This window comes from Protopterus annectens, chromosome 2.part1, assembly GCF_019279795.1.
Source record: "Protopterus annectens isolate FY-2018-M chromosome 2.part1, PAN1.0, whole genome shotgun sequence".
Classification (NCBI taxonomy): Eukaryota; Metazoa; Chordata; order Ceratodontiformes; family Protopteridae; genus Protopterus; species Protopterus annectens.
The window spans coordinates 781,565,353-781,578,564 of NC_056729.1; the positions used below are offsets into that span (position 1 = coordinate 781,565,353).

Consider the following 13,212-nt stretch of genomic DNA (forward strand, 5'->3'; position numbering starts at 1 on the left):
TCGGGTATAAAAGCATCAGCCGACGCCATTTTCCTCAGTGTTTCTTGCCCCAGATGCCAGTAGCCCTCTTGCAGGCTAAAATTTGGATAGATGCCAATGTTTCCAAATAGATAGAGGTAAACACAGCAATAAGCATATATGTACATGTATACAAACAAATACACCATAAAAGACTCCCCCCCAAAAGCTAGCTATTAGGAGGGTAAACACCCTAGGAGTACCACAGAGGGGAAGGAGGGAGGGTAATCCTGACTGCAGATGCTATCCAGTTCGGACATCTACATTTATGGTAGGTACAAAACTGTACTATGTCCTTCATGGATGCATCTGCAGTCATAACAAGTGGGTAGAATACCATAGCCAACTAGGGGAGGAGGATAAAAGTAGATTATGGTGTGTTTTGGATCCCTTGCAGTACAGCAGTGGCAAACCCTGCTCGGGATCTGGAATAAAGAGGCAAATTATAATGCTTGGCAAATGTATGCACGGAGGTCCAAGTAGCCGCCTCAATAATGTCTTTGGTTGCCACTCCTCGTAAGGAGGCTGTGGTAGTGGCTGTTGCCCTTGTAGAATGAGGTCTTATGTTCTGTGGAATTGGTTTTCCATGGAAGGAGTAACAGTATCGTATGCAATTTCCTATCCATTTGGAGATTGTCTGTTTGGAAATAGCTTTTCCTTCCCTTCCTGTTGCATAGGCTACAAAGAGTTGGTCAGTCTTTCTGCTATTTTTGTTCTGTCCAAGTAGTAGCGTAGCTGTCTATGTACATCCAAGGTATGCAGTATTCTTTCCCCTCTGTTTTGTGGGTTGGGAAAGAAGGTAGGTAGGTGGATTGCCTGGTTTAAAGACACTCTGGATACCACCTTGGGCATAAATGTTGGATTAGTCCTCAAGGACACTCTATCTTGGTGGAAGATTAGGAAGGGTTGCACTGCCATTAAGGCCTGTAGTTCTGAAACCCTCCTTGCTGAAGTAATTGCCAGTAGGAAAGCAGTTTTCCATGACAGGTGTTGTAGGTCTGCTGTTGCTGCTGGTTCAAAGGGTGATAGTGTCAACTTTTCTAGCACAAAGTTTAAATCCCAAGCTGGTAATGGTGGTTTCCTTGGAGGTTTTACATTCTTGATTCCTCTGAGGAACTGCCTGAGCAAAGGGTGCGAAAAAACAGGTGGATCAAAGCTGTATTCTGCTGAAATAGCTGATGCATGTATCTTGATGGAGGAGTAGGACAGGCCTGAATGAAAAGTTCGCCAGATACTCCAGAATGTTAGGTATATCTATGTTTGACACATCTTTTCCTCTTTCCGTACTCCAAATGACAAACCTTTTCCATTTTCCAGCATAGTTCCTTCTTGTTGAAGGTCTGCGTGCTTCAAGAATAATGTCTTTAACTCTTTGGGAAAGTTCTGGATTAGCTGCTGCTATGTGATGTTCCATGCAGTCAGTTGCAGCGTTTTTAGGTTTGGATGTATGATGCTGTAGTTGTTCTGAGTTAACATCAAAGGCATCAGTGGTATTGGCCACATATTGTTCGAGACATGCTCTTCAGTAGTGGGTACCAGTGTTGTCTTGGCCAGTTTGGAGCTATCAGGATTATCCTTGGACGTTCTTCCCTTATTTTTAGCAGTACCTTGTGTATCAAAGGAAGAGGTGGGAATGCATATGCTGTTAGGCCTTTCCAGTTGAAGGAGAGTGAGTCCACTTTCCATGCTAGTGGGTGGAATGTCCTTGTGCAGAATCTTTTGAGCTGGTAATTGAGATGTGATGCAAATAGGTCTATCTGTGGCATTCCCCATTTGTCTTAGATGGTCTTGAAGATGTGCGGGTGCAACTTCCATTCGTGGGCATCCGAAGTGGTTCTGCTTAATATGTCTGCCAGAGTATTGTCTTTCCCTGGTACAAATATTGCCTGTAACTGAATGTTGTAGCTGAGTGCCAGGGTCCACAGCTCCAAGGTCATTCTGCATAGGGGTATGAATGAGTGCCTCCCTGTTTGTTGATGTACCACATGACTGTGGTGTTGTCTGTCCTTATCATCAACTGGCCCTCTTTGAGAAATGGTTTGAACTTTTGGATTGCCAGTTTTACTGCCAGCATTTCTTTTAGATTGATGTGCAGGTGAAGTTGATCCTGTGTCCACAATCCTTGCACGCATTTGTCCAGCATGTGGGCCCCCCATCCTAGGTCTGAAGCGTCTGTTGTGATGGTCTGGCTTGGTTGACATCTGCGAAAGGGTAGGCCTGGGTTTGACTGGCATGCCTGAGCCCACCATAGGAACTCCTGTTTTAAGCATGGAATTAGTGGGATTTCTGTTTCTAGACTGTGTCTGTGTTGGGACCATAAATTCTTTAGGTACCACTGTAGTTTCCTCATATGTAGTCTGGCAAATGGGACCAAGGTTATGCATGATGCCATGAAGCCCAAGGCCTGTAGAACTTTTTTTGCTGTTAACTTGTTCAGTTTTGTTAGTGCCAAGAAGTAAAGAGGAAGTTCTTTTTGTTTTTCTGTAGTCAGGAATGCCAGTTGTTGTACTGTGTCCAATTCAGCCCAAGAAAGTCCTTGTTTGGGATGGTATCAGTCTTGACTTTTGTAAATTGACTGTGTATCCCAGTCCTTGTAGCAAGTAAATGACCCTTTGTAAATCTGTTGTCAGCTTGCTTTTGTTGTCCCCTTGTAGCAGGCAGTCGTCCAGGTATGAGTAAATTTGAATTCCCTGTAGTCTGCAATGGGCGATTACTGATGCCAGGCATTTTGTGAATACTCTGGGCGCAGTAGATAAGCCAAAGGGCAATGCTGAGAATTGATAGTGCTCTGATCCTGCAAGAAATCTGAGGTATCTTCTGCAGATTGGTCGTATGGGGACATGCAGGTATGCCTCCTTGAGATCTAGAGTTACCAGCCAAGACTCCTTGCCCAGCATGGGAAGAAGTTGCTGTAGGGTCAGCATTTTGAATTTTGGGACAATGATGTACGTATTTAAGGTGGACAGGTCAAGAATTGGTCTCCAACTTTTTTCCTTTCTTGGAACTAGGAATAGTCTGGAGTAGAACCCCTTTCCTTGTTCTGCTGTTGGCACTCTTTCCACAGCTCTCATGTTTGCTAACTCCATTATCTGGCGTAGAGCCTCTGTTTTTTGATTTGGAGGTAGATTTGGCATTCCTCTTTTGACTGGTAAAGTGTGGAAGTGAAACCGGTAACCTTGATCTATGGTTTGTAAAATCCACTTGTCTTTTGTTATGTAGTGCCAGTTCTTTGAAAATAAGGTTAACTTTCCGCCTAGAGGGGCTGCTATTTGTTCCCTGGTAGGCGGATTTAGGATTAAGTCACTGCGGTTGTGCTGATGTAGTGGCAGTGGCTGTGTCTGTGCCTCTGTTGTTACCTTGCCACTGTCGTCCTCTGTAGGCACCTCCTCTGGATTGGTTTCTGCCTCTGGAACGTCTATTTCTACCCCTTTGAAATTTTGTGGAGTCAGGAAAGGACCAATTTTGGCAGGCCAGTTCCTGCTAAACCTTGGGGTTGAACCTGCAAGAAATCTTTAACAGTTTGAACAGATTTTGCCTTTTCTTCCATTTTCTTCATAACCTGCTGGGCAGGTGTACCAAACAAACTTGTCTTGTCCATAGGAGCATCTAGCAACTTAGCTTTAACATGATCCGGTAAAGCTTGTTCCTTTAGCCATGCATGCCTTCTTATCACTGTGCCTGTCATGGCTGATCTAAATGAAGCCTCCAGTGCATCATAGCCACATTTTAAGGAATGGTTGCTAACCTGTTGTATGTTATTTACCATCTCTAATACATATTTCTTATCAAGAGATTCATCAGTGGTTAGTTTTTTAGTTAACTGATCAAGCATAAACTCTTGGTATTGTACCATGTGAAACTGACAGTTTAAAGCTCTAGCTGAGAGAGTAGCTGAAGTGTAGACCTTTTTACCCCATCTGTCTAGTGACCTTGCTTCCCTTTCAGAAGGAATAGGGTTTTTAGCTGTGGTCGCGGCTACTGCCTTGGGACCCTGGGAAATAGTTTCTGGGTCTGCAAGTGGGGCCTTGTAAAGGTGGTGATGAGTATCTGGCACCCTGTAAAATCTGTCTGGTTTGGCAGGGGCTGGGGGTAAAGAATCTGGAGCGGAGCAAACATCATTGAAAGCATCATCCACCACAGAGAGAACAGGAGGTATAGCTAAGGGCCTGTGCTGTGGGAGGTGCAGAAAGGTCCTAAGTCTCTTTCTGGAGTCTGAAAAATCCTGTTGCTGCCATTGGAACTGTTCTCGCATGGCATGCAAGGTTTCCCCAAAGGAGAATTCTTCTGGTGGGGAAGCAGCTGGAATGGATTCTTCAGCATCCGAATCTTCAAAATTGGAGAAGGGAGCCTCAGGCTGATCAGTTATGTCTGATTCATCAGCAGAATCATCAGTAGAAACTGGCTCAGGGGGCTCTGCCCTAGATCTCTTCTCAGGGGGCTGAGAGGCCCTATCTGGGTGAGGTTGAGATCCTCTAATTAAAGAAATTAAATCTTCTGCCAAAGAAAGCATTTGAGAACTAGAAGAGGGCCTGGATGTGGGGGGTTTTACAGGCACTGATTTAGTAGTCTTGGCTGCTTTAGCCCTGGCAAAGGCCTTAATGGACATGGCAGCTGGAGGCCTAGCAGCACCACGTGCTGGGGTAGAGACATCCAAGGGGATGGTGTCTGATAAGTCCACCACCGTAGTGGGTAAAATTTCTGAGGTCGATTCAAGAGTTGTAGCAGGGGCCTCAGTTGTTAGAATAGGTTCAGCTGTACTTTGAGCAGTTTTCTCGGTTTCGGCCGAAACCGAGACACTCACGGTTTGCTTTACCGTGGTTTCGGCCGAAACCGCGGACCGCGAGTGTCGGTCTTTACGTTTTTTGGGGGTAGTCGGAGGATCCGACGGCATAATGTACGCAAAATCAGTACCGAAAAACTGTTCTGCAAACTCCGACCGACGCCTAAGCGTCCGTCGGTTAAAAGAAGCACAGGCCGAACAGGCTGCTACGTCGTGGGCTGGGCCTAAACAAGGCAGACAGTATGAGTGGAAATCTTTATGAGGTGTTTGTTTCCCACAGGTTAAACAATTGTTAACTTTTTCTGACATCGGCTGAGGCAAGAAAGAGTCCCCAACGGGGTACTTAGCTTTAGAAGTCTTCGAAGTAGTATTCGGTAGAAGTAATCTCTGGATCCGACCGACCGGCACTTGCGAACAGCTTCTGCTTCGGGCGCCACGCGGCAAGAAAGACTGAGGAAAATGGCGTCGGCTGATGCTTTTATACCCGAAGACCAACAGAGATGACGTCGGGAGAAGTGCGACATCAGCCGAAGCCGGACCCGGACTTTGGAATCCGGCCGACTGCAGGGCTGCCTGACAACAGGACAACCCACTTGTTATGACTGCAGATGCATCCATGAAGGACATCTTTAAGACCCTAAACAAATTACTGAAACTCTATTCTTACCTCAGAACCCAACTCATTAGCTGCGGTGATATACACCCAAACCCAGGCCCACAAACTCTAGGAGCCCCAACCCTCAACCTGAATGATACCCTACTCCACCGAGACAAATCCACGCTCCTCATTTTAAATGTAAATGTCAGAAGTATACTAAACAAAGTCCATGACCTCCATGCACTACTCTCCTTTTATCAACCTGAGATAGTCATACTAACAGAGACTTGGCTTAAACCAGGCAACCACAACAATTAAATCACTCCACCAGGTTACAATATAATTCATAGTGATGGAATAGGTAAAAAAAGTGTGGGGGGGGTGTTTCTATAGTGTCTAAAGCTCACCTCATCCTTGAGAAAGTAGACATAACAACCCCAGACTTCGATAAAGTTGAACTCACTCTAACAAAATTAAAACTTAATGATAGTAAACACATCAACATCATAGGATGCTACATCCCTCCAGGCAACAATATCCCCATTACAGGAAAAACTCCTAGAATGGATATCTAACTCCCTCACCTAGGAAAGCATAGTATTAGGAGACCTTAATACTGACTGGCAAAACTGTTCCAGTCATAACCCACTCTCCCATATTAACCTACATAGCCTAACCCAACTCATCACTTCCCCCACAGGAACAGACAAAAGAACCAAACACCAATCCACTCTAGATTGGATACTCATATCCCACCCATCACTGATATCCCTAGCACGGTATCTACCAGACACCCTGAGTGACCACCAAGCCACATTCTTACTCAGATCAAAATCGCCACAACTGACCCAAATATCTACATGCCTAGTTAGAAACAAAAAAACACTTTAACCACTCCAACTTTAGAAACAACCTAAAAATGTGCAACTGGACCCCACTAAAAAAACTACCTCTTGGTGAAGCTGTACTATATTTCAATACTACCATTCTTACACACCCTTAACCATCAAGCCCCCTCCAAAACAACAAGAATTAAAACTAAATATACCCCCTGGTTAACCCCAGACACAAAATCCCTTCTCAAAATAAGAAACAAAGTCTGGACCAACTACCTCAACAGTAAATCCCAATTGAACAAACAAATATACGTTGAACTACGTAACAAAGCCAAAAAACTCACAAAAACAGACAAAACATCTTACTACCAAAAGTTACAGGATAAGCACAGGAACGGCCCACAAATATTTGGGGCAGCAATTAACTCTATTCTACAACCAGGTAAAACAACTACCGCAACCCCAAAAATAGATAACCAAGAAGACATCCCCACTCAATTTAATAAATACTTTACAGAAACTATCCAGACCCTTGCAAATAACCAACCTTATGACAACATCCCCACCCCTGCAAATCCACCCCCCACCCCAACTAACAATTGCCCCAAGTTCAGCTTCCACCCAGAACCAACCAAATCCATTGAAAAACTACTCTGCAAGCTCAAACCAACATCTCTAGCCACAGATAAATTACAGCCGAATACTTCCACCTGGCTGCAGAAGCCATATCATATCCTGTCTCCATCCTAATTAACAGATCCATCTCAGAGTGTATAGGACCCAAGCTATGGAAAATATCACATATCATCCCTCTACATAAACGGGGAACATCCCTGGAACTCAGTAACTACTGCCCTATAGCCAAACTACCCCCTTTACTAAAATTTTAGAGAGGGTAATACACAAGCAACTAATGAAATATCTCCTAGAAAATAATCTAATAGCAACACAACAACATGAATTCACCAACATTGTCAATACTCACAGAAACAACGGACTCCTTCTATCTGCCACCTTCCTTGACTTGTCCAAAGTATTCAATATGGTTAACCACAATAAACTCTTTCTTTCACTAGCAACTTTAAATCTTACCGCCCCTGCCATCTCCTGGTTCAAGAACTACCTAGAGGGAAGGAAACAAGCTGTTATGTGTCAAAACCAACTCTCCCCTCCCTACCAGTCTCCCTAGGAGTACCCCAAGGCTCCATCCTGGGGCCACTTCTTTTTACCCTCTTCACCAATCAGCTCCCAAACAGTATTTCTAAAGCCTCAATAGTGCAATATGCAGATGATAACACCATAATATGCACAGCCAAATCAATTAACATCCTTCACTCCCTAACACAAGAATGCTTTTCCCTAGCAGAAACTTGGATTACAAACCTAAGCTCATTCTGAACCCAAGTAAAACAAAGCTAATACTCTTTAGCTCCCACAGAGCCACACCTCCCACCGATTCTTTCTTTATCTCCTCATTTAACAAGACCACAATCATCCCCATAAATCATACCAAACTCGTTGGGGTTGAAATACATAATCACCTTAGATTTGACCTACATATTTCTATAGCTGCATAAAAAGTACATAAAAAACTTTGCCTACTGTATCACAATAAAAAATTCCTCACTGACCACTCCAAAACTACAATAGCGAGGACTCACCTACTGTCCACCCTACTTTATGCCTCCCCCGTACTTACAAATCTCCACAAATCCGACCTAAACAAACTTGATAGTTGTTATAATAAGATAGCCAAATTCACTAGAACCTCTCCCATCAGAACACATCACTGTGAATGCCTAAAAAAACTCAATTGGCTAGAACTACCACTACTACTTCAACTCAATCAACTATCACTAGCCCACGAAATAATACATAACTCTGAAAACATCCCAGCCCTACAAAATCTTTTGCAACCCTATACAACCACCAGGTCCTTGAGGTCTAGCACACAAAACCTCCTCAAAGTAACCAATATAACAATGAAGCTGGTAAGTCTGTCTACAGCCACTGTATAGCAAAAACCTGGAACTTCCTTCCTTCCCACATAACTGACAACAAATCCCCATCACAGTTCAAGAAACTTGTTAAAACTCACTTTTTAAATAATCGACTGTGCTCCTGTATCCCCCCTTGCTAATGTCTCATTAGATCACTTCACCTAACTTTTCTAACTCTGCTAAGCCAACCAATCATAGTTCTGTACCCACTTAGGACTGTTAATCTACTTCTCATCCCATCTCTCCGGGAGTTAGGGAAAACTACCCCAGCAATGTTGAGCTCTCCATAAGCAACTAAAACCAAGAGAAGACATATTGTAAATCAATTTGTTATCCTTCTCAACTAAAACCAGGCGAAGACATATAGTGAATCAATTTGTTAACCTTCTCAACTATAGCGAGCATCTGCTCTCTCGGAGCCTTATTCTACTTCTCTCAGATTTACTATCAGAGTAAAAGCAGTCACAGGAATCCTAAACTTAGGAATATCTTCTAGAATTTAATATTATATTGTAGAGAATGAATGTATCCTATCTGTTAGTTAATATGTATGTCAAAGTCTCTTCTATGGAAATTGTATGTCAAAAGTCTGTCCTTAAAACTATGTTTTGTAAAAAAATTGTTCTCTTGGAGCTTTTCTCCCCGGGCTTCCACTGAAAATGGACTTGTAATCCAGTTGGACTCTCCCGGTCAAGAAATGTAAAATAAATAAATAAATAAAATGTCATTGTCAGTCAAGCATCACACAGCTCATACAAATCCTGTTTCTTTTAAATCGTGTTCGTCCTCTGCATGTATTGTTCCCACAATTCCAGTTTTTTTCTATGTAATTTGCTCCTATCCTTTTCTAAAGATCCCAATTCCAGTTCTTTTATCTCTGTTCTCTCCCAGAACATTCTGCACTTATATTTAAACATTCTGACTATTAGTTTCTCATTATTTTCCTCTACCTAATTTAATACTCTGCAAAATTTTAAATAAGCAGAATAAACAACTGGATTTAGTAACTTCAATCCCCCTTTACCTTCTCACATATACAATGCACCTCTTTTCACTGGGTTTACTCATGAACCCCATATGAAAGAAAACACCAACTTCACAATTACCTCTTTTTCACATTAATTCAAAGTTCACTGTATAAACAATTTTACTAAATGCCAATCTATACTTCCTCCAGAAAGACAGATTTCTTTTATTAAACCCTACCATCGCATCATAACTACATTATTTTCCCAAATTTTATCCATAGCAAAGACACAACTCATTGGAAAATGCGCACACACCCCAGTCTTCACCAAATCACCCAAACCATTACTTTCATCTTTGTTCAAGGTCATTCCTATTTCTTTAAACACCTATTCAGACAAACCAATACTTCCCTCAACCATATTTTGTTTTTAGCAACTACAACTATATTTGTCTGCATCTATATACTGGAATTACCATCTCCTTTTGCATCACATATCTAGCATCTTTCATTATATAAGCTACTTCACTCACTCTTACATTCATTACCAATGCAAACAAAATCTTTGAAGACGACTCCCTATTTGCATGGTTTTGTCAGATATGTGACCTTTCTCCTATACCTTTCCTAAAGGGAAAAGACACAGTTGGGACAGCATAGAACTAAGTGAGTATTATTTTTTTTGCAAGGAAAAATTTGTTAAGTACTTTTCCTGTGTGTATCACAGTTAATCAACAGTTATATCACTAAACATTATTGGATCAAGTTCACAAAGACAAAGCATCAAAATCAGAGACAGATTAACTGACAAAAGCAAAACATGTACAGAAGAAAAATGTTAAACAAAGAAACAAAGCCACATGCAGGAAACAGCACCTCTTGAACCCTCTAATCCTAAAACTAACCCTAAACCTTAAATCTAACTTCAACTCTAATCCTAAAGTTGCTGAATTTTCCACCAATTAAAGGAAGGAATCTGACCAAGTCGTGTATTCACTGGCTTTTGACCAAATCATCTCAGTGAAATAAGGCTGAGTAACACTGCTCCAGATAAACTGTTTTACTCTCATTTCATCTCATGCCACTTGGTCACCTTCTTGAACTAGTAACACAAACAGGTCACTCATGCCTTGTTTGAGCTCCTGATAAAGCATTAATGTCTGTGGTAATGCATCCATCTGCGTATTGTAGTGCTACCTATTTAATGGTGCAGCAATAACTGAAACAGTTAATAACTGAATTCACAAAAAAGGGAAAAAATATATTTACAAGATTAGGATTAATCCCTGAGCAAAGCAACAACAAAGGGAAAAGGAAGATGGTGCGGCAATCTTTTTGTCAAGATGGCAAAGTTGATGCCAGAAGGTGGTCAACAGTCATTTCAGAGCAAAATATGCCAAGATGTCCTAGTAAAATGTATACAAGCTTAATCTACCAAAATATATCAAGAGACCCAAAAAAGTATCCTGAAATCTTGGAGGCTATTTCATAACTGTTCAATATAGCCCTATTCCTACCAAAACCAACAGCATTTAAATGAAACTGGAAAACTAAATGTCAAGTAAATACCAGAAGCACTGTGATGCCTGCAACCTTTACCTAACACAATGTGTGCATGTTGTGCGATGCACATAAACTTTAACTTTGAAACTTAAAATGCGCATGTTAAGTACTGCCTTGAAAACAGGAAAAAAATGTGTTCAACCTCCTAATTCTCAAATTCCACATTTAGAAAGAAACATATCATCATTAACAGTATCAGTAAAGCTGTCAAAATGTAAAACACTTTTGCTATTTATCAAAATAATATGAATACGGATGCAGAGCTTCATCCTACCTTTTCACCAGCATGACTGAAGCAATATATGTTACAATCCACACAACCAACACAGACAGCTGTTTGTGTGCACTGCGGAGAGGAAAACAGAGGTTTTCCACAATCTTGCTTCCAAATGATACTGCCTTCATCCTGAAAAAAAAAATGCAGAAAGAAGATAGAAAAGTTGGAATGGGTACTGCAATAAACAGATTATGAGAAAAAAAATACCTATAACAAAAATGGAAAAAAATACAAATAAACAGTTGACAAAAACACAACACATACACACCAAAACAAGAAAACTAAAAAAAATTAAAGCAGACTGATATAAAATAACACAAAATATAAATATATAAACAGACAAGCAAATATGTTGCATTCTTTAAGCTGAAAAAAGAAAACACGAAGTTACCAATCCTACAAAAACATTAATTCATCAAAAAAATCTATACTCAAATAAAACAAAGTCACACATCAGAAAATCTAAAACACTAAAAAAAAAGTACAATTAAAATTTAAACAAGCAAACAAATAACAACTAAACCTACAGGAATAATAACAGATGCACAAAGCACTTCAACCCACCATAAAAATTAAACACAACTATGATTAATCAAACACTCTATGCATGACTTAATACTATAAAAATCAACAGCAGAGAGATAAGACTAAAATATACACATAATACACATTGTAAAACAAATGAAGAAATCAAAATAGAAACAAAAGAAACAAAAAGAAAAAATACTTATAAAATTGTATTGAATAACAGATTTTTCTTAATATTACAATAACCATCTCTGTGACTCTTGCATACTGATAGCAAAAGTCCATGAATGCATACTAAATATATTACTACAGCATCTCAGAGTATGTCTCTGATTAAACTAAAAGATGCAGTAGTTTGCAACTTATGTTATATAAAAAGCAGAAGTAAAGAAAGTTTAACCCTCCACTCTATATAAAAAATATATATATATATACTCCCTAAAAAAGCCCATCAGTATGTTTACAGCCATTTCACTTTACTAAATAATTACAACATTCACTATACAGTGTTTAGAGACAACCACTAACATTATGAACTTTATGAACAAAAGTAAAAAAAAAAAAGATAAAAGAACTGAATAAATAAAGTAAAAAAAATCCATGATTAAATAAAACAGAAAAAGAACTGAAGAACAAGACAAAATACAAGAAAATAAGCCATGCTCTTCAAGAGACCTACAATACAAAGAAAAAGAAACAAGAAAACAAAAAAAGTGCCTTGTAGGTGAGTGGGATCCAACCTTGACTCAGACCCAGCTGACATGAACTGATGTACCTCAGGTGATGGAAAAGGTTGCCGAGGACAGCAAAGGAAAGACAAAACACATCCTGCTTGCATCACTTTGAGGGATAGTGTTCAAAAGTGTATGCCCAAAGTGCCAATTCAGTATAGAGTCACAGGTAGAGAGCAGAGATCACTGGATGTGCCATGTCTTCAAGGAGTCAGGGACACAGATTTGACAGTCCTTTTGGAAGCAGGAGGCATGTGGCTGCTGTGCCACCCTAAGGACATAGTGGATGAGTGCAATGAAAATGGATACAGGGTCATAAACAGAAAATGGCTGATTCTCTGTAGTGGATGACAATCTACTCTCACTGTTCACCATCTGCCCAAAGATGGAATGAATGGACCGAAGGACACACACAACTCTGGGGAAAGAACAAGTTGACTGACAAATGGGACTGAACCCTTATTGTTTACAGGGAGAACGGGGGGGGGGATGAGCCTGCAAACAAAGCTATTAAGCAAAAAGCAATATGGTACTCATAACTGGATATTACAATGAGCTAATAATAAGCAACACATCATACCTACTTTTTAATCACCTAACTAGCGAGTAAGAGAAGATAAAAACTAAACTGCACTGAACTATGAAACACTACATCCACTTCCCTTAAAGGTACAGCACTCCTTTATACTGTTCTAGCATGTCGAGTGGTAGAGTACTGGCGTCCTCTCCAGTTCAGCTGGTTAATCTGGGTATCTTGAGACAATGCTACAATTGTCTTATGTACACAGACAACCCTCTCCTCCTCCCAACAAACACAAATACATGTGAGAGATGCAACTATATAGCCAAACTGGAGGCTGAACTCTCTCAACTCAGGGATGGCATGACCAGACAGGAAGAGATGGTAACCACAC

General features: G+C 40.6%; 1 protein-coding gene across 1 annotated transcript in view; it reads right to left on the reverse strand.

The window, feature by feature from the left end:
• The window catches only part of AASDH (aminoadipate-semialdehyde dehydrogenase), a 1,090,146-nt gene that overhangs the window by 56,013 nt on the left and 1,020,921 nt on the right, over positions 1-13,212 (reverse strand). The window contains exon 14 of the mRNA XM_044062487.1: positions 11,037-11,168. Within this exon, the coding sequence (XP_043918422.1) occupies positions 11,037-11,168 (132 nt within the window). The remainder of the gene's footprint in view (positions 1-11,036; positions 11,169-13,212) is intronic.